At 38.9% G+C, this 23210-nt stretch overlaps 1 protein-coding gene across 19 annotated transcripts in view; it reads right to left on the bottom strand.

Annotated features, from left to right (window-relative positions):
• The window catches only part of ptprk (protein tyrosine phosphatase receptor type K), a 103513-nt gene that overhangs the window by 16948 nt on the left and 63355 nt on the right, over positions 1-23210 (bottom strand). For 14 of the 19 annotated variants that reach the window (XM_020603949.1, XM_020603952.1, XM_020603950.1 and 11 more), the window contains 12 exons: positions 14534-14716; positions 14045-14164; positions 13257-13366; positions 12952-13153; positions 12732-12837; positions 12537-12609; positions 12196-12318; positions 10990-11064; positions 10584-10620; positions 6621-6756; positions 3353-3382; positions 409-569 (listed from right to left, as the gene is read on the bottom strand). In XM_020603949.1, coding sequence (XP_020459605.1) covers positions 409-569; positions 3353-3382; positions 6621-6756; positions 10584-10620; positions 10990-11064; positions 12196-12318; positions 12537-12609; positions 12732-12837; positions 12952-13153; positions 13257-13366; positions 14045-14164; positions 14534-14716 — 1356 coding nt within the window. The remainder of the gene's footprint in view (positions 1-408; positions 570-3352; positions 3383-6620; positions 6757-10583; positions 10621-10989; positions 11065-12195; positions 12319-12536; positions 12610-12731; positions 12838-12951; positions 13154-13256; positions 13367-14044; positions 14165-14533; positions 14717-23210) is intronic. The other 5 variants (XM_020603955.1, XM_020603964.1, XM_020603970.1 and 2 more) reach the window with 1 other exon arrangement.

Below are 23210 nucleotides of genomic sequence, written 5' to 3'. Positions count from 1 at the left end.
GTGTAGAAGTGAATCATTTACTGCTTGCAAACCAATGATGGTAAGATGATGTCATGGGGTAGGACTGGATAAGTCTGACTTCTTCCTACTCCATTCAAGCATGTACTAAGTATAAGCAAATTGATATTGGATTGTGTGTAAAATTATGTGTGTTGTCATATCAACTGTTTTACATGCCTGAAAGAATAAATCAAATCAAATCAAATTAAATCAAACTGCAAAATTCAAGTCTGATCAATGAGGACAGGAAAGAAAATAGAAGAAATACTGTGTATCATTGTGTTAGAGTGGTAAGAAATAAAACAAAATATTACATTCCAGATTCACCTTTTGATAAAGTTTTTGTGGTAAATTTCCTGTTAATAATTAAAATGCTAATAGAAATAATAGCCTTGTTTATGAACCTACATCTGTTGTTGTAGTTGTGAGAGTCCATGAATGTCACAGCCATGGGATCTTCTCCATGCAGAGTGCTCTGATCAGCGTAGCTGCGGTCCATGGCGTTCACCATGTGCGTCATTTCCTGCCGTGTGGTTCCAATGGCGTCTTTACGTTTTTTAGCCAGTTTCCTGTCAGAACAGAGATGGACACAGTCAGGTATCATGCAAACAAGTACACAAACATCAGCTGGCCTGCAGACCACCTCCCCACTTTGCTTTGCCTTGCATGGAATTAATGTTCAAATCTTTATATAAAGCGTTAGACTTAGTATCTGTAAGCCTGTTTTTGGCAACAGCAGCTTGACTTGGGGCTGCAGGCTGCTGATTCTCAAAGGTGGGGAGAGAGATAAAGAGAGGAAGGAAAGAGGAGAGAACAAGCAAGAAGGTAGAGGAGAGGTTTGTTTGTAAATGTAGCATTTAACAGGCTCAGGTACAGGAGCAAAGGGCAAATAGCATATAGGGAAAATTATCCACAAGTAGCAAAGGGAAAACTGTTTATTAACCTTGGTGCCTTAGATGAGCTGTCAGGTGAAAGCCTCCAAAAATAAAAGTTTAATTCTCAACATGATAATTAGTTGTGTAAATGCTGTTTGTAATTTCATGAATTTTCTGCACTATCAGAAAAAAAATGAACAAAAAGGAGCATAAAATCACAAAAATTTGAAATATTTGGTTTTCATCTGACAGCAAAGATATGGAAAATCCAATTAAAATAACAGTAGAGGAATAGCATATGATCTATAGCAGCCAAAGGACAAAACACAAAGTACCACAGTTACCATCACATGAGCGCTAGGACTTAAGATTGTGTCATAAACAGTCACTCCAGTGTTATAAGACAACAGGAAACTGTTTTTCTTTTTATTAGGGAAGCTGCATTTTAGCAGTTTACAATGTAACCATAAAGATGTGTTTTACTCTCTTGGTGTGTGCAATCCATAAAACCCCAGGGAAAACAACTGTAAAGAGCCTAATACTTCGAGCATGACAGAGCATGCAGGAACATCATATACCCAGCGCCATAGATGTGCATCAGTTAACAATCAACAATCATCGTGATTTTCATGGTATGATCAAGTTAATTCATTTATTTAGCAAATTTCAGTCACAATATAAATTAAAATAGTGGTTGTAGCCGTTGAATGCAGAGGATTGAGGACATTGGTTTTTGATAGTTGCCAAACTGATACAATGTATGGCTCTGACATCTTCCTAGCAAACAGACATGAAGCATGCCAATTTCTTTGCATTGCATATGTTTTACCTCTTGACCCCAAATACACCAACTCCACCTCTAAGACACATGAAACACACACTAACCACTGACCAGGTGAAGCTGTTTGTGTGGGTGTTTGTGAGTGTATTATTTGTTGTCTAACAGAAAATATACAAACAGGAGCGAAGGACAGGTTTATATTATAAACCATGTATATATTGAATAGAGGGAAGAGAGAGTGACAGAATTAGAGAAGAAGTGGAAGGTAGCTGTGACCACACACGATCAACAAAAATGTACAGTATGTCAACCCTGTAATTGCCTTGTTAATGAGATACAAAAAGGTAATCTTTCTTTGAGTGGTTTGGTAAAATATTTCATAAGATTTCTTCAAAAAATTTCTTCTCCCTCCATAACTAATAACACACCAGTTTATACTTATAACTGACTTATGCATCAATAATAATGATCAAATAACACACCATTCTGCATAATGAGTACTTTTGCTTTTAAGTAAACATGGCAAATAATACTTCCATACTGTTACCAGTAGAAGTAAAAGTAATGTTTCTGAATGCATGCTGTAAACATACTTTTTAAAGAGTATGTTAAAAAGTCAGATAACAATGTATAATACATGACATAGGGATTATTTAAATGTAGAAAAGTCAGATAACAATGTATAACACATGACATAGGGATTATTTAAATGTAGTTATTCAAAGAATTGTGACCAACTGAGATACAGACATGGCTGAATCTGCTGGTACCCTTACACCTCAATGAAGCAATGCTCTGTTCCTCTTGAAAGGTGCTGGGATTAAAGGCTCTTTAGTTGTTCATGTGTCTCAAAAGAGCTTGTGATGAAGAAACATGTTTTTGTTACATCTTCATAAAGTCAGTGCAACAATGGGATAAGGAATCCATTTTGGTCACAGCTGGTGAGAGGCAATAAGAGACAAGAGCAGAGGAGGAAATACCCATAATGAAAGTAAAAGCATCATAAGACACAAGATCAGAGGCCACGTGTCCCAAAAACAAAAACCGACCGGGTCAGGTCCACTGACAGAAGAGAGACACCGAGCATGTGTAGCAGAGTTACCGGTGATACCTGTGACTTGAATGGCTGATGGATGATCACATGACTACATGCACACAAAGAGCTACAAGTCACAAGTGCAGCATTCTTTTTTCAATTAACACGCTCAGGCCTGTGCCGTCCTACCTTGGCCTGCTTTGTTCTGGTTTCTGGCCAACTTTGGCCTTTATATGTCTGCTTCAGAGCAACTTTGGAGCATGTAGAGGACACCGGGGCTGAGGTCAATTCCCTGACAGTTCAGTCCCTTTAATAAAAGCTGACATTTCATTTATTAATGATGCAGCATTTGTTTGTCTTATTAGTTTTAAACTGGAAACCTTCTGTTGATAAAAAAAAGTTTACATATAAAAAAACAAAAACATAAAAAATGAGGAATTCACTAAAATCCTGAACTGACTATCATGAAAGTGAATTGACCCCCACCCAGGCACAGTGTCAATGAGGATGGCTTTGGTTGGTTGGTCAGAGCTGAAAATGTGTTTTATCTTGAAAAAAGTATACTGCATCTTTAAAAATAACAACAACTAGCCACTAATAATTCGCCCAATAAGATAACAGCAGCTGAGTGAGCTTATTGTTGATTGGTTGTTTACTTACAGGTAATAAGAGTATGAATAGTAGGTCCTCCTGGGGTTGTGAGCCAATCAGAAAGCAAAGAATGAGACACAAGGGTCATGAATATGCAGATTAGGACAATACTGTCCTGTCCCAACCAGCAACAACAGAAACAGAAGAAAACACCTTTTGATTGTTACAACTTGAGGGTCATGCAAGGGGATTGTTATAATTATTGTGGGCTCTATTTCTTTAGAAAAAGTCCAAACTCAAGTTTAATGCTAAATAAATACTACAAAATAAGCTACTATCAACATGCAGTCTTTCTCTTTTTTTACCTCTAACATTTAAATGCTCCTGCAGTATTTTTAAGCTTGCATTTACTGTAACTGGATATCCTGATTAGCCCTAAGCAGCCAATCACCTTTACTCACTCCTATAAAAATAAACAATGAGTCAAAACTGAAACAAAGCTATCTGAACTGTTATACATTCAGCTCGCTTTCCTATGCAATGTCACCATGTCCCACCATTTTAAAGATGCAGTATTGTTCAAAGTGGTAAAGGTTCAATGACAATGAAGCTTGATCTCCCCAGAAACCTTTATGGAAAACTCTGTTCTGTTATGTTGCTACATACCACAACCTCCTGACTTTAGGCAAAAATGATGTATTCATAGAACCATACTTGTATGAGCTGAAGTGTTCATAAGAGGAACCAGAGACTCGCTGAGAGAGAGAGAGAGTCTGATGGACACTGCTGATACTAACATTATAATGGACTCATAGCAAAGCCCAGAGCTTGCTATCCTGCCAGTAGATTGTTCCAAATAGAATGCACATGTAGATGGTTTTAGTAGACACAATTCATTGCTGGCTTTAGTCTCCTTATAGGATACTGTAACAAAATATAGAAAAATGCTGCCCTTATCCTTTAACACATGATATTGTAGCACAATAAAAACTCAAAATGGACTTTCAGAGCACACTTCAAATTGCTCAAAACTGTCCCATGCAGACATACTGCATGTTTTCTCCAATGGAGACTCTATCGGAAAAATTGCTACAGTCTCATATGTTTTCATGAATCAGCATAAAAAATAAAAAAACATAAAAACTTACTTAAACATTATACTAGAAAATTTCCCCTGCATCCAAAAATACCACTCATTCTGAGTTGTTTATGCTGGTGATATAGAAACCAACCTAAGTATAATATTTTAGATAATATTTCACTGTCCTCCTGCTGCAGTCCCTTGACAATTTAGTGATCTGTGACCATATTTATTGTTTGCTTGTTTTTGCCCAAATGCATGAATGTGACTTGAGCTGGTTACTGTATCACAAAACAAGAACAGACACTAAATTTAGATCCTCCAGGCTGTGCATGCAATTACAGGAGCAGTAAACAACAGTTACCTCCAAAAAAATGCATTATCTTTCAATTTGGACCAATTTTCTACTATCAAAAGGTCTAAAATCCTCAAGGGGACAGATGATGTTCAGTAAAACCTGTTACAGCCACTGAGTGTGCTCTGTGGATCAAACACCGTTGGTAATTTGGACAATAGTGAGTATATTCCAAACAGCACTCTAGATGTAATTTACAACTACAATGTGACACTAAAGCTCCAGGACAAGTGTCGGATCACCTGAATTCATTAAGAGAATTAAAATAAAAATATGGAGGTCAGGGGCTGCAAGAGCAAAGTTCTCTGATGATGAGAGTTCATTACTGACTATAATTTGCCACATTATTTTTGATTTACTGAATGAGATCATAAATGATAATTAATCTTGTAATGTATCCAGGAAATATGGTGATCACTGAACACTTGTACCAGGATAAGAAATGTGATATGAAACGATTGACTTTAATGCATTTGTCTGCCAATTTGTATGTATGTTATATTCCTAATTATTTCTGTTTAATGTGAAGCCTAGTTTCCATTAACAGCAGATTTTAAATGAAAGGTCACAAGAACAAAGACATGTTTAGCAATAGTTAATTACTGCACACATGCATACTGATGTGCATGCACCCATATGCCCACACATGCCCTGAAAAGTACAAAGATGTAATTCAACGTCATGTAACAAAGACTGTCCAGACATGGAGCGGGGTTACCTTTGAGTTCCAATGTGGTTCTTCTATGTAAACTGCCTTTTGGCAGCATAGATGGAAAAAATAAGATATTCTATGTATACTTTTGTCTGATAATGTTTGTACTAATAGACAGGTCTTAATAATACTACTCTCATGTTAATAAACCCCAAACATCATGTTTCATTGAAGGTGGCTGTGGAGCACTGGAAATTAAAGGATCTACTGCAAACCAGAACTGTATGGTTTGGCTTCTGTATAGCAGTACAGCTGCCATTTTCATATTGTAGTTCTGTTTAGCCACCACATAGTGGAGCCCTGCACCAAATTAACAAAATCATATAGTGGCACCACACCAGCTCCGATTCTTCTTGATACCTTTCTTGAAGAAAAGGTTGAAATATGAGGACATGAAATTTTGAGGTGTTCTTTCAGTCTCTATTGTGTTCATCTTTTCTTTTTTCCTTTTTTTTCTCTAAACACAAATGCATTTCGAGAGTGATATAGTACAACACATTACACTAAACATTGTTTTTGAATTCTTTAAAGTGAAAATCGTGTGAACCCCTGACTTCAACCAACCACCCCTCACTCCCCCACCTCCTCTTCACTCTACACTTTATAGAGCTGTACTCTGCCATAATATCCTTCTTTTTTCATTTAGCAGTAAAATACAGCATTCTGCACTTCTATTAGATCTTTTTTACACAATCCATTAATCTTGGGAAGTTGCTTGACATCTTTTCCATGATTGTGTCTTTCAATGTGTCTCTTTTATTCTTTCAAATGAAACAGCTGTTCTGTGTGGCTGTTGTGTCTAGTTTTAATAGCTGTACTGTGCAAGAAAAGAAACCTGACCTCAGATTTTCCTTGCATTAATTCACACAATAGTGATGCAGGATTGGATAATTTTGAAAATACCATAAATTCATATGCATCTAAGGAAAAGAAGCTTTCCCAGCTATTTAATGCCTTGAAACAGAGCAAACTTCACAAAACAATCAAAATGGTTCTGAAGGGAGATCAATGTTTATGGTAGATGAATGGAAGATGGTGTAACTACAGCAAATATTGGACCAACACACAACAAGAGAATGGATTTAGGTATACAGTTGTGTCTTTGTGTTTTTGCATCTGCTTCCGTGTTGGTGTGTAATGTTTTCACTCGTCTTCAAACTCTTTATTGTGGCTTTTTATTGTCACTCACCTCTTCTTGACCAACAGAATGGCTACCAGCACCAGCAGTATAAAGACGAGAACACCAGCACTGATCCCAGCGATCTTCACCACCCGATCTGTCTGTTTAGCAGGGTCAGGGATGACTTCTGGCTCCTCTGTAGCACCTACAACACAGCAGTGACAATGCAACATCAGTGCTGTGACTCTAACATGGCATCAGCTCAAACTGATAGTACAGAATACTACAGTAATTGCTGATTCTTTTGCAGTATTACATGTTGACAAAATAATCGAAATCACACGACAAGGTCGTTTAACATCCACATTTGTAAAAGATCGTTGTGCATACAAGATACAAAGCCAAAACCACCATTAAAAAAATCACCATCCAAGGTTCATTTCAGAAGCATTTTTTGTTACATTTCTTTCAATTCTCTTTTCATCCCAATGGCGCATCATCCGTGGCAGCAACAGGGCTGAAAAAAGCCTGACCAGTAATTTTACTTGATCTGAGCAAAAACTTCCTACTAGCGCACGTTCTGTCCTTGCACTCTGCAAGAGCCATGTGTCAGGACTCGTGACTTGACTTGGACTTGAGCAGTGATGTCTCTGACTGCGACTCAGACTAAAACATTGACTGCATTTGGACTCAGAAACTGGAGACGAGGACTTAAGACTTTTTTGTTGTGATAGGCCATAAGATACTGATGTTAAAACCTGTTCACCTGCACCACACTGTCTCTGGGAAACTTCAACTGAAGCACACATTCTACTTTTCTATTAATGAGTATTTTATGTATCAAATTGCCAAATAATGTGGTGATACAATACACTGTTAGAAAGTATGGAATATAAAATGGTGAGAACTGTGTCACTTCTGTTTAATGTAGACTTTGATGACTGACTCGGGTAATGGGGAGTCGACTCAAAAGCTGCAACGACACTAAAGAAAACTGTCAAAAATAAATAGACACTGACTACTTATACACAAACAAAGAAATGCTCAGTTGAGTGTGTCTTAACTGTTTTATCCTTGGTGTTATGCTTTCACTGGAAATTGCTACTGGAATTAAATTTGACTGTAGCTGTCCAGTGTTTCTGCATGAATGTCACAGTATATTACTTGTACCTCAAACTCATTTCTGCTCCTGATGACTTCAGAGAATTGACTGAACCCCCTGATTTTGGAATATAATTCACAAATGATGCTTCAGGCAGAGTGCATGCTGTAGAGCGGTTTAAACTCTGTTGATCGTGGACAGAAAGTCAACAGAAACAGACAGTGTGTGTTTTCATGCTCCTAAGCTCTACTTAGTGATCTGATCTCATAAAGCCAGAATAGTTTGTACTGCAGCATAAGAACATTATCATGCATTATGATAATCCAAATAATCCAACACAAAGGCATATGTGCAAAACTCTGCATAATGAAATACATCTATCAAATAATAATCTACTTCCAATGCTAAATATCAATAAGATAAACATAATCCCCCCTTTATCTGTTTCAATATTTGTGACCTTAACATGTTTGTTTCTGCCACTGAAATCTTTGAAATGCTCCCAACACACCCAATGTCATAATATATTGCACAAAGGTTGAGAGATGGAAGTATTAGCAGTAGTAAATGAGCCAAAATATTGCTTTTAAAGGATAAGGTTTGTGTAAATCTATATGTTACTGTACTGTAAACTCCAAAACTGTTTGACTTCAACTAAAGTGTCCGTGTTCACTGTAGTGAAGAAACATGTCATAGCGCGGGCAGCGTGTAGCATCTTGTGTGCATCTCACTCTCACATCTATACCCAATGAATGTTCACTTGTGCATTGGAAGAGCTTGGTTTATAAACACTGCACAGATGAGCCTGCAGAAATACCCTGGAAAAGGGAAAACTGGGGTCTAAAACAAATAGTACACAATGGGGTACTACTGGCTACACTTGAAATGCATTTATATGTACAGCGTACTCAACCCATGATTAAACACCAAATAAAAACTACACACACTTATTGTGTGCTCATTGAGATTGACGAACAGACATTCTTCTGTTTTAGTACCTGTTGCACCTGTTTATATTTGGAAAAGTATAAATATTGCCTTTCATGTTCAGTTGGAAGCTCATTTTAAATTGGAAGGGGGAAAAAAAGTACCCTGGAGTACTTTTATTTTGTCTGAGTGAAAGAAAGAGAAAAATTGGCCAAAATCAGAATCGGCAGTTCAGAAAATTGCTATAGTTATAGCTCTACTTAGCAAGTAGACAAAGACAGTATAATTTGGACACAAGCACAGCAAAACTTACCTATAAATGTCATATTGACTGAGGCTACTAACTGTTAAATGTGGCCTAATGTCCACAGTCACCGAGATTCACGTGGATCAATAAGAAAGAAAAAAGATAAAGGTACTAAAATGTATGTTTAAAGTAATTTAGAAGCAGTGACTCTATTACAGTGTATACTTTGTCAGCAATAGTTTATAGTTTACTGTTAAAATGTCCTTATGAAGTTTCGGTTCATGACACAAATCTAAACCAGACTTGCTGGTCTCAGGCCAAGAAACCATTTGATAACTACACAGCAGAAAAGCACCAATATAAAAAGAAAGACAATATAAAAAGAAATAAAACATCTTTAAAGGGTTTTGGCTCAGACCTCATAATGTCAGCAGTAGCTTTTAATGCCTGTAAAAATTATCCAGGTCAGTTGGTACCGCTCACAACTTAAACAGCCACACATACAAACACCCTGAGGCACCAGTGACAATACACAATGGCCCAGATGACCTAATAGGACTGCTCTCCTCCCTCCTGGATGCATGGTTGAACGCACACACACACATGGAGATGGACGGAGAGAGAAAGGAAGGGACAGTCAGCTGACCTCTCTGTCCATTACTGTGTCTTTCTCCACTTATTAAAAAAAAAATCTAAAATCCTCTCTAGACTCTTTCAGCTTCGCTCAGTCCTCCTCAGGCTAGAAAGACACAGCGTCATCAATTTGTAGCAGCTTCTGGCAAAGAAAACACACATTCTAGTAACGACAACACCGGCAACTCTTGAAATATGATGACACTGGAAACAGAAACTTCCTGTATTTTCTCAGTTTAGGGTGATAACATGACACCTTACAGGCTCAGGAGGGATTGAACCAAACCTTTGATCTATTCCCATGGGTCTACCTGCTTGTGTGTACACAATCACATTGAACACAACAGTCAAAAGTCCAGTTTCTTTCAACCTGGCCCTTTTTTTTTTTTTTTTAATTTACGGTTTATATTACAGAAACATATACTGTACATAGCATAGACCAGCACCACAAACCACCTGTCCTTGGATAGACCTTACAATATATGACTCAATCAGTCTTAATCATTCACTCTAATCACTGTCAATGTCACTAACAAAAACAGGGTAATGTATTTTTCTGTTTATCCTTGTTCTTATGCAGCACAGCTAAACTGTAACACACCAGCGGCATTTCTAAAAATCACTGCTCAAAACAGCATGTGCGCAGCTGTGTGTGTACTTTGTGCGATGCTGCCCAGGGATTAACTCTGCACCATTTAAAACCAGTCTGATAATCTAACAACATATGGCTGCGAGTAAATCATGACATAAAAGTGTTGTCTCTTTCTACCACACATCAATATTTTATAGTCATCTCTAATATTCTTAATACAACAGTCGACCAGTCGCAGCAGGATGAGGCTATCAGCCATGACAAGGTTGTAGAACAGGAGAAATGGAACAAGGGATATCTGATAAATAACATCATTAAACAAACAGTGATCAATTTAAAAACAGAACCAAGCTAAATACATAAAACCTATAGCTTCTATCATTTATGACATCCCTACATTTATTCAGCAATTCTTTTGTCTCAGCAGCCAAATTTAGAGACACTTTTTAAAAACCTGAGCTGTATATGATTGTCACACTAAGTTAAGGTTTTTTTTAAGCAATGATCTTAATAATGATGGTTTGTTTTTACCTTTAGTAGCCAGCCTCAGACACTGCGTCTTAGTTTCCTGAAGAAAAAAAGACAAACAACAAGGCCTGAGCCCAAAGTTCCCTCCAATTACAGCACATACATCAAATAATGTACATAGAGTACATGTTTAAGGTATTTGGCTAAACAAGAGGAGCATACAGCACATACATCAAATACTGTACACAGAGTACATGCTTAAGGTATTTGGCTAAACAAGAGGAGCATATTCAATTGCTTGCAGATATTAAGTTTGAATTAAATTCTGATACTCTTGATGTCATCACTGTTTCCATGTAGAAGCTGTAAACTTAATTAAAGTGTTGGTGGTGTGTCTCTTTGAATGTGCACATGCTGTATATCTGCTCCTGTGTCTTTCATGTATTCACTGGAATAGATATTTATTTACCCGCTCTGTGCTGCTAACAGCTTGAAGATAGATGTTGTAGTTTTTCCTTGGAGCAAGCGGGGGATTCCAGTAACCCTGGGGAGCAGAGGGAGGGATCATAAGCTTTATATGAGGCAAAATAAACATAGATTATCACCTGGTGTTTTCACTTATTACGAAGGATATGTTTTCTGTGCCATTGGTTTCTCTGTTTGAAAACGTGATACCACTGTTGTGTCTGCATGCTAAATATGTCAGTACAGCCAACAGCCCACTAAAATGTAGATTGTCTATACATTCTGGCCTTTCATTCACACGCAAATGCCATTTTAGGTCACTGAAAACGAAGCTTTTGGAAAACTCCATCCAGGTTGAAAATATTTAGAAACTCCATTTCCAGCGTGAGTTTGTGGCTTGTCATGCGAGTGTGTGACGTTATCTCCTTTGCTTATCAGGTGATGTTGTGCAGAGACAGACACAGCCAAACTCGTGATGGTTGTAATATTGCTAACCAGGTTTTTAGTGGGTTTACACTTACACACAGTTACTCACCCACCAGGAACCAAGGCATCAGAAGGCACTATAGAGGTTACTGCTACACTCAACAACACTCCCACACTGATCTAACACCAATGCCGAAGGAACTGATAAGTGTTTTCAGGCTTTTGATTGACCCACACGATTATATGGGTAGGGTTTTATATATATATATGAGGACGAAGATTTAAATTAATAACAGGACATTTTTTTCCATCTGTGTACATGTGGACTAGGCCTTATCTTGCCCTGAAGACTACAAACAGTGCAAAGGTAATAAAAGGCTCACAAATGGAAGTGCTTTATCTCGTTTGTTTAAAATGCACCAAATCCAAATTGTAAAAATTACAATTCAGTGCGTCTTTTTCTGCACAAATAGCAAATTTCCCAAACATTTTCAGAACTTACAAAATAATTTATGAACATTTTTTCCCCGTTGTCATGAACTACTGGATATGCTTGAATGCAGAAAAACTGGCACATGAATACTGCATGAGTTCTCTCTGAGCTTTAAAGTATGTTTAGTTGCACGTGAAGTCATGTTTAAGAAAAAAAAAACAAGACTTGATTTCGTCCTGGTCTATTAGCTTTTCCTGTGAGTGCATTACAGAGCTTTTAATTTATTATTTTGATTTCTATTAGATTTACTGGATCTTTTTTCTTCACTGTATACAATAAAGAATATAGTACCTGATAGGTCTTGTTGTCTCCCACAGTGAAGGGGAGTGGCTCAGGTAGGTTACTGGGAGACAGCTGAGCAGCATAATAATATGGGGATCCACCGTTTGAGGCACTGTGGTAAGAAACCGGGACCTGGGAAAAAGGATGTATTCACATTAAATAATATATTAAAAAGAATTCATCTATACTGTTGACTGACAAATGCAATATATACTCAGATAAACAGAAGGTTTTATTTGTAAAATGCAGTGGTCTATAAAGCTGAATGATTAATAGCTAGTTAGCTAACAAACCAAATATTCTGCAAAGACATAGCCTGTTAAATATATGCAGAATAGATTAAGAATCACCTCATAACAGTCAGAGGAAGTTTGGCGACGTGTCCGCTGAGGATTCACTTCCTCCACCACAATCTGGTATGCACTACAGACAAGTGTAAAAAGTAACACAACTATTAACTGCATTTTTTATTTCACAAATACAGCCTGATGTGACAAAATCACGAGTTTGGATATGTAGCATATAATGTATGATGCATACAGTACCTTATAGGTGCTCCCTTGGCCTGGGCAGGCTTCAGAAGGACAGTGATTGTTGTTGCAGTTTCATTCAAAAATGCTTCCGACCCGTCATACTCATCTATTGTCGGGGCTGAAGAAAGAGCATCAAAGTCTGTATTAGTCTACATATATCACCTCTCTATTAATTTAACTGTGATATCACAAATATTTGTGACAATAAGACACTGTAAAACTTGTTTTATACCTGAAATATTAGTAGTCACATTGAGTGTGGTTGCAGGACCAAATCCTTTGGAGGTGGACGCTCGTATAGAGAGCTGGTACGTGACACCAGGGTGAAGCTGGGAGAAGAGGTGATGAGTGGCATTTGAGGGCAGAGACACTGTCAGTCCCGGCCGCTGGAGAGGCACCGAAGGGTCAAATGAACGCACACCACTGTAGCTGATCTGAATCGGAGCGAAAAGACAGAAAATATTTTTTTAAATGAACAGATTGCATTGTTAATTTGGCTCCTACAACAGCTTCAACCACTGATACCACGGCCAGTACCTCATACTGTATGATGACTCCATTGGGCTCAGCTGGGTCCTTCCAGTAAAGAAGAATTCTGTCTTCAAATGGGGTGGCTCTTAGAGACTGACTGGGAACTGGACCAGGAACTATTAATGCACACACAGACAAAATTATCCAACACTAAAAAAATTAACAGCCAAATTCTGTCCTCTATAAATTATAGTTCAAGACATCTCTTAAAGCTAGTTCTGATAATAAACATACCACTAGCAAAAGACTCAAAAGTGAAGCACTTCACTCCCACCATTCATTCCTCTCCCTGCGATCAACACTCCGCCCAGTCCTTTCTCAGTTAATGCAGGAATTGGGAGGTTGCTAGCCTGTGAGTCAGCCACAAGGTTTTCTAACTTCCATGTAGTGCGACCAACTCACTTTTCTAGACTAAAACGTTTTTATAAGCATAAAACGTAACAAAACATTTGCATTAGAAAACCCTCTTTACGAAATCCATGCCCTGCAATAGCTAAAGTTGGGGATCAACTTTAGCTATTGCAGAAGCATGTTGATTGTGAGTTCCACCCCCTCACTTTCATCTTCTCTAATTTGTTAGAATGGTGAGGCTTGCTGGAAAACTTTACCAGGCACTGCAGCCAGGCTTTTCAATGAGTCTGGAGCACTGAAGCCTTTGAAAGCACATGCCCACTTTTGCTGTCATGTGTTGCATAAAATTGCATAAATTAGCTTTAAGTTTATCACACAAACAATAAACACATATACATTTTTAAATGAGGGGGAAAAAATGAAGTGTGCTTTATATGTCGCACCATCTTCATCAGTTTGTATGATGGTCTCGTCACTCTCTTTCCGCCCCTCTGGATTGGTCAGAATCATCTTCAGACTGACGTTGGTATAGGGCGGCAGGTTTCCCACCAGGTGGCGCGGTGCTGAGATAAAAAGAAACCGCAAAATCTTGTAAAACAATAATTTGAGAACTAAAGAATGTACTTGAAAATAAAATTAAATGAATCATTGATGATTAAAATACTGTTGCTTGCAATTATTTTCTGTTGATCAATTAATCATCAGTGTTTTTGGCTCTAAATGCATAAATAACCTGTGTTATTTATGCATTTCATGCAAGTCATTGCGAGTGTTGGTTAGCAAGAACTGATATTTGTGAAAAATCTATTTACATTAGGAAACACAACCATAATGCAGTCTTTACAAATTAAATACTGCATTCTTTACACTGTCATATTAAATGTATAACAGTAAAACAACAGTATAAGTGTAATAGTTATGCTAAATATTACCTTTAGGGTCCATGTCCAAACAGTCAGCCTTGCTGCGGTTGTTGGCAGCCATGTAGTGGTAACAGATTGTGACATTAAACGTGTGACAACGTGTGATGTTGTAACCCAGTGATTCCCAGTCCACCGCTATCAGACGAGACCTGGTCTCAGCAATCTTCAGCCTCTTAGGAGTCCGCATAGGTTCTACAGAAAGACAGCGAAGAATACAGAGAAAGAACCAAAATGGTGAGGGACAAATTTCTGACTTGGCTCTCCTTGAACACTTAATGCTACTGTATATGGTGTGTTCGACTGTGGCATTCTGATCATACTGTATCTATGCAGCTGAGGGAAAATAACCATGATATTCTGGTGAAACGTGAAGACACTTTACTTCAAAAGAACCTACAGATGTTGAGGTTTTTGAATTTCTGTGAACTGTGTGTTTGAAATGAAAATGTACTTTGTGCAGCCACAAAAAGACCAAATGTGCGAGTCAACCTTTTCCCTAGATAAAACATTTATTTCTCTTCCTCACTGCCATCCAATCTTTTCTCAAATGCAATAACTTCTACCAGGTACATTTTCAGTTTCCATCTGTATTCAGCGATGTTATTGTCAATATAATCTACCTTCTCTCCTGCCTGCCTGGCCTCTACACACACACACAAGACTGCAAATACAAACACAAACCTTTCCTCCTTTTGCTTTCTGCCCACTCAAATCAGTACCCTATATTTCAGGAGCTACACTGTGTGAAGAATAGGCCATATCCACCTTTTCTTAAGAAAGGTCCTAAGAAAAGTCTATGTCTGATTCATGAATTTGTTCTTAAACTGCAGAATTGTTTGCACCTGTGTTCTTATATTGATGAATCCCATGTGTTCCTAAATTGAATGCACGTGCCATTCGTTCCTAATTAGCATAGATTAATGCCCTGCCAATGAGACTGCAGGACCGTGTGCATGCATCTCACACAGAAACAGAAAAGAGAAGCTGAGAAAGCCAGGAATGCTACAATGAAAATCTCAAGACGGTGAAGCAACAAACTCCAAACCGAAGACAAACTCGAGTAGTTATGAAGTGAAGAACAACGAATGAGCTGCCATATTTAGTAGTGTCAGTAGTGGATATAGACTAAAACAAAAAAGGCATATCGGAGGCTCATACTCGTTCAATGAACACTGTATAAGGATAAGGTCGCACAACTGATGAAATAAAAACCCATCTACCTACAGGAGCTCCCCATCTCTGGAGGAAGGCTATTAACTTTACCAGCTACCAATCACCGTAGAAGAGGTATTTTTCTAGGTAAGAGAACTACCTTTCAAATTACAGCAGGTATCACTCAGTCAAGAAGGCTGTTATTACTCCAGAGGACATATTAATCCGTCTACCACGCACACAGTAATTACAGCTTCTCAGGAGCATGTATGACAAGAGCTAAAACACAACGCCAACATCTGGGTTACGACGTTTAGGCAACAGACATAAACTACATTGCCAAAAGTATTCACTCACCCATCCAAATCATTGAATTCAGGTGTTCCAATCACTTCCATGGTTACAGGTGTATATAATCAAGCACCTAGGCATGCAGACCGCTTCTACAAACATTTGTGAAAGAATGGGTCACTCTCTGGAGCTCCATGGTCGAGCAGCTGCATCCAAGCCTTACATCACCAAGTGCAATGCAAAGCGTCGGATGCAGTGGTGTAAAGCACGCCGCCACTGGATTCTAGAGCAGTGGAGACATGTTCTCTGGAGTGACGAATCACGCTTCTCTGTCTGGCAATCCGATGGATGCCTCAGCATACCAAGACATTTTGGACAATTTCATGCTCCCAGCTTTGTAGGAACAGTTTGGGGATGGCCCCTTCCTGTTCCAACATTGCTGCGCACCAGTGCACAAAGCAACGTCCATAAAGACATGGATGAGCAAGTTTGGTGTGGAAGAACTTGACTGGCCTGCACAGAGTCCTGACCTCAACCCGATAGAACACCTTTGGGATGAATTAGACCAGAGACTGCGATCCAGGCCTTCCTTTTCCAAAATCAGTGTCTGACCTCAGAAATGCGCTTCTGGAAGAATGGTCAAAAATTCCCATTAACATACTCCTAAACCTTGTGGACAGCGTGCCCAGAAGAGTTGAAGCTGTTTTAGCTACAAAGGTTTGGCCAACATCATATTAAACCCTATGGATTAAAAATCGGTTGTTACTCAAGTTCTTTTGCATGTGAAAGCAGGCGAGCGAATTCTTTTGGCAATATAGTGTATATTGATGCCTGTAGTGCACGCATGCTGTGAGTGGACTGTAAACTGAAGTAGAAAACATCTTGTGTCCAGTATTTAAACCTTTGAAATGAACATGATCTATATTCATGGATTTTATAGATTCTGGGCAAGTGGTACAGAGCCGGGGAATGAGATCCAACACAGATCCCTGCCCGGAAGTGAATCAGGGTCGCTGTAGTTAACGGTTAGTGCTCCAACCCTTACGTAACCAGGATGCCCTCAGTGCCCAGTATTACACTACACACAGTTCAGTTTACAAGTGGAAGGCTGATGATGTATGGCCCTGCTCAACTCGGTGTGATTGTACTGAACTATTCAACTGTCATTAGGAGTTTTTATTATTATATTCCCTGACCTTGTCCTCTTTTATACAACTTGAAATGAGGGGGAGCATGTAATACTACCATAAGACCGTGCTATACAGATCGAGCTACTGTACTGTGCTAACATTAAAAAGTATTCAAAGATAAACTGGGGTAAGAAGGCTAAACAATGACAGATATGGAACAAGGTTAAAGATAATTATGATAAACGAAATAATACTTTTGGCAATATAGTGTACATAGCTAGTGGCTACTAATGTCTAAGCTGACATCCCAGAAAGGAAACTAAACTTCGAGGCTACAAGGGTGTACTTTCAGGCTTTTCTGAAGAATGATTGGTGAGCTTGAGCTGCTTGTGTTTTATGTTTCTGATACATATTTTTAATAGAGAAGCAGAGGTGGAAGTATTTAGACCAGGAATGCTCCACTACATGAAGGGTTTACTTAAGTCCTATCAGTATTATCAGTAAAATGTACTCAAAATGTCAAATGTAGCAGTATGTCAGATTTTACAATGCTTGTATGAATGTACTGAAAACGAAATTAAAGTGCTTTTTTTTAACCAGTTAACACCATTATAATTTGATATTTTGACAAAAGGGTTATCACGACCAATATCTGTTTGATCAGGCCAATAGCAAATATACTTTAATTACCTGATACTGATCTTTCAGATTGGCTCAGAATGTCCTTAGACTAAAGTGGAATCTATCTCTGGGCAACCAGAACTATGTAAATTAAAGGTTTTGTTTATTGTTCCTTGTCATAAACTGGTAATCATTTCACCGCCTGTTAACATTTCTTCTTTTTTATATCTCTGTGATGCTGTAACTCACCTGCTCCCTTATGTCCTTGAAGGATTTTTTAATAAAAAGAGTTCACCTTAAATAGAAACGCAAGTCTCTCCCCAACCCCGCCTCGTCTCATTCTGTTTTTCCCTGGGTCTCCCTCCTCTCTCAGAGGAGACAACACAAGGACACAAACTTGTCGCTTCTTCTGACAACCCATTATCTGCCTGTCACTCACACACACATGCACAGAAACAGAGGCACAGACACTCTCACACTTAGTTATTACCCAAAAACACACACGCAGACACACACACACACACACACACACACACACACGGCCCAAACATCCTCACTCCCATAGTATAAAACTCAAACTGATCCTCACAACATATAGCCATGCAAGTACACACACACACTCAAGCTGGGATACAACCGAGATTAAATCTGGGGCAGTGCACATATAGGTGTTTATGTGGGTGTGGGTGTGTGCTTGTCTCAATAAAACTTCTCAATAAGAATGAAGTGTCAAGGGCTAACACAACTCTCAATACACACTGAGCTGTAAGGCAAAATACAAACATGTCAAGGTTTGCTAAGTCATTTGGATGTAAAGAGCTCACTAATAAAGAGCCACATAGACGTGAAAAAATGAAAAAGAAAGAAAGAAAAAACAGTGGAGAGAAGGTTATGGAGACACCAGCACAGGTAGATGTCTGTTGTGTGATTGTGTGTGAGTGTAAATAGGTGACGGGTCAGAGCATTTCATTTTTGCTTCGACCTGTTACTGGGTGGTTGACATTTAAACAGAATGAGAGGGAGACTCACTGCTGTCTCTCCCTTGCCTGTCTTGGTCTTTTTTTCTCTGTCTCTCTCCCTGTTTAATATATATTGATCCTCACCATAAACATGGCTATTAGGGCACACACACACACACACACACACACACACACACACACAGTTGGGGCAGTGTAATAAATAGTATTGATTTCAGGGTGTCCTCATACTAACACTGTCTCACAGTGATAGTCTTTAAAATGGAATTAAAGAAAAATACACAAACACACCCACACACACAGATACTTCTGTCCTCCATTTCAAAACCTTTCCCCCAGACCCATAATGCATTGCTGCTTATCGTTTTATATTTACCGTAGGTAGTGAAAGCAAGTGGAGAGTAAGGTGGGGGGAACAATGAGAGAACATGAGCAAAAGGAAAGAGAGAATGAAACAAAGAGGATACGAGAGAATGAGTGAGAAAGGAAGAGGAGACAGGGCAAAGAGAACAGCATAAATGAGCAAAGAAGAGTATAAAAACAAAGCGATGTGTGGAAAAAGGGGACTGGAGGGTGAGAGGGACAGATACAGGGAGCAGAGAGAGGAATGGGAAATAAAGATGAAAGAGGGAAGGAGAGAGGAGAGAGGAGGAATGGGGGGAAATGATAACTAGTTGGAACTAGGCCAGAGTCGAGTGGGACCTGGTCCAACGGTAAACCACAGAAGCTGCCTTGTCCCTTTCCCCTCCTCTGGTCGACAGACAAACGGTTGGATTCATGTTGGAGCTAAAAGGCTTTGTTTCCTACAGATGGAGCTTTGAAAACAACAACAATACCAATAAACACCAACAATAACACCAACGACAGTGAGCTTCATATCAGCAAGATCCAGAGGTTGGAATTAAAGAAAGGAAAACAAAAGGAAAGGAAATCAAACTAAATGAAATAGAACTATGCAAAGGGCAGAAAACAAAACCCTGTCCTTGAACATGAAACATCAGGAAGAGCCAAGAAATAAACAGGAAAAAGAGCAGGCGAGAGGAAAGCTTAGGGACAAGCAGAGAAGGACAGATGAACGAAAGGGGAAGAGGATAGGAGCAGGAAAGAGAAAAGGTTGACAGGAGATGCAACCTAACCCTAGTTAATCTGTCCAATTAGTCCCTGGTAATCCTTCCACTGCCATGAGCACAACAAATGAAAAGTCTGTTCATTCATTCTGTTCCTGACCAGATTTAAGTGCACATTTACACTGCACAATGTTTTTAATTTGCACTTACAAGGTAGAGGGAATTTGATGCTGATTTGCCAGTGTGGAGGCTAATAATGAGTTAGATGAGCCCAGAAGGTTTATTAGTATAGTTCAATGTGTGTGTGTGTGGTGGAGGTGGTGGTGGTGGAACCTGTTTGAAATCAAGAAGCTCAGAAGAAGAAATCAAAATATAAATTTCAAACACTTCAACATTTCACACCATCTGTATGTCAGAGGTGGGGGAGTGGAGTCACATGACTTGACTCGGGTCAGACTTAAGTCATAAATTTGAGGACTTGCTGGACTAACACTGGTAAAAGATTTGACTTTGACTTGGCATTCATAACTTAAACTAGCTAACAAATGCACAATTAATAATCAGAGGAGGTTTGTGAACATTGTACTTAAATACTTGATATTCCTATAACATTATCAGATCATCAGAATTTTGTATGACCTGACTTGTGACTTGCTTGACTTATAGTAGCAACTCCAGTTGATTTGGTTCATTCTCACCACAGTAACTTGGGACTTGCTTGAAACTTGAAGGTTAAGATTTGAGACGTGCAGACTTCCTTTAAAAGTAAAGGATGGCAATATTCTGTATTTTGATGAATGTCAAGAAATACAATGAAAAGAACAAAAGCAGCTTCATCTCTCACCACAAACCTACTGGCTCCTACTGACAATGTAAATCTTCAAAAGCCTGTCACATTTTTAAACACCCTTAAACAGAAATAAATATTTGTTGGGGACTACTTTCAGCAGCAAATGTTTACAGCAGCAGGTATGATGTGGGGCTGGCTCAAAACAACCTACACGGTTGAACTAAAGCAACCCAATGGCTCACTGATGTGTTTTAATGGTTTCTGGACAGCTGTGGCTGCAGAGTTTGGCAAAAGAATAAACTTATCATTAGTTTTGAACTTTTCATGAGATTTGTTGACAGGGAAAAAATATAGAATATTACCAGCTTCATCTATTAAGAGTGCAAGCCCACTCACCCATAGAAGTTTATGGTAATGGTGCACACTTATTGTATGAAATGTGCCATATATAACAACAGTTCAGCGAAGCTCACGGCCACAAATATGGTTTGTTTTTATTCTAACAGGGTAATGGTCCATTTTGTCTCCATCATGTTTTGTCTTTGAACTATCTTTTCAGCTGCCTTCAAACACTGTTTTGAGATTCAGAGAGTTTAAGGTTTTTCTCCTCCCAAATGTGCATGTAACTATTGAAGACAGAGCATTTTCCATGCAAAGCTGATGGTTGCAAAATATGTGAAGGTCAGTTAAACCATCAGAATTTGCCCATAAACTACCGCAGGCACGTGTTCAGTCTCTCTCTCACACACACACAACCAGAACATTACTGTAAAACTGAGACTCTCAAATGCACACAGCGGACAGACTTGACCCTTAAACCATCACACTGCTGACTGTGCATGATTATGTGTGTTTTCACATATATAAGGATGTACATGTGACATATTGAGTGCGATTCCTACAAAGTTCATGGTTGTGGTACCTTGGAAAATGTGCTGTTTGTGGTTCCATTTTTTTCCTTAATCCACACGATGCTGAGTTTGTGCAACATAAAATAAAAAAATTCTGTGACTCTCTTGAACTGTGTGTATGTCTGTACATTTCTCTCTATCTCTCTACCTCTTAGTGTGTCTGTCTTTTGTGTGTGCTCAGGCTTGTGTAACTATGGTTTTAGTATGCGCATGTCTATGCTTCGGTGTATATATGTGTGTGTGTGTGTATTGCCTGCCATGACCAAGAGGTTTTCAGCAGAAAATTCAGGATTTGGATTAAAAGCTACTTCATCACCTTCTCTTACACACACACACACACTCACTAACTCTTCACTTCAAGTTGATTATTTTCACCCTTCAGACAAGAGCAATAAATCACCACAGAAGAAAACTCAGGAAGAGTGGGAGAGAAGGAGAGACAGAAGGAATATGAGAAAGAAGTCAAGATAGAAAGGGAATAAAAAAACTCCAGAGGAAGAGACAAGAAGAAGACATACGAAGAGAAGAAGAGATGAAATCCTTCCTGTTATCATATCTGTTGCTCTGCAGCCTGTGTGGTTTCCGCTGCTTATTTTAACAACTTTATTGCTTTTTAATTAAACTATATTTTGTGTGGTGACACACTTGAGTTTATGTCCTGTGTTTGTGCACTCATTTCCCAGTGTGAGTGTACATGCATGTCTTCATTATATTGTGCTAAACGTCAGTGAACTACAGGTGGTGGGATCAGATAAACCTTAAAAAACAGAAAAAAGCAAAGGAATCGTTACTATTTAAATAACATTTCTACACTGTGTGTCTCACCTTCTTCACCTCAGACATGTACACTTTCACTTGGCTCAGCCAGAGAAGGAAACGACTCTGGTGTGCATGCTCCATACTGTATGTGTGAGTATGAGGAAGCCCATCAAGGCTTTTTTGTGAGCAACTGTCCTAGGAATAAATAGGGAGTCATGATAGATAAGTGTGTCCAGCTCTCTGTAATGGATCCACAACCCAGGCATTAAATAGTCTCACCCCTAATGGAAAAAACCACCAGTATTTTTGTATTTATAACTTAACTATTTCTTTAAAGCGTGATAATTCTTGTTTCATGAACTAACCTTTTTCAGTAAAAATGCTTTCCTACATGAGTGAGGATGAGAAGATTGATGTCCTCTTCCTGTCAAACAGGAGACAGTTCAATACATGAACTGAACAGGTCTATGACTTCCTGTCTGTCAGTAAACACACACATACAGATGCATTCACGCACACAATCACACACAGGTTGGCAGACATCATTCAGGCCCTGTGGTTATGAGTTTTCATCTCTCTTTCATTTTCATTCTCCAGTTTCATCATTCTCCCGCCTCACGCACTCTCTCCCCCTACTCCTATTCTCTCCTCTCTTTCTTTTCCAGTCTTATTGTTTTTCATCATCCCTCCACTCCCTTATTCTGTTACTCCTTCAAGCTCATTGCTTTTCTTTCTGTCTCTTTCTCTTTCATATCAACCCTCTCTCCCTTGGTCTGTCTCGCTCCCTCAGGCTAGCTGTGTTTATATTTCAGTCGTTTATTTCTACAAATGTCAGACAGTGTTTCTGCCCCCCGTCTATTGATCCACAGAGAGAGAAACTGATGGGGAGAGAGAGGTGAGGAGAGAGGGGGGAAAGGCAGTGACAAGGAAAGTAGAGAGAGAGATACAGAGGAATGGAAGATAGGAGATGAAGGAGTAGCAGCAGGGA

The sequence above is a fragment of the Monopterus albus genome, unplaced genomic scaffold, assembly GCF_001952655.1.
Source record: "Monopterus albus unplaced genomic scaffold, M_albus_1.0 scaffold63.1, whole genome shotgun sequence".
NCBI classification, from domain to species: domain Eukaryota; kingdom Metazoa; phylum Chordata; class Actinopteri; order Synbranchiformes; family Synbranchidae; genus Monopterus; species Monopterus albus.
Note: the sequence above shows the minus strand (reverse complement) of the source record. Positions and strands in the feature narration are given on the sequence as shown.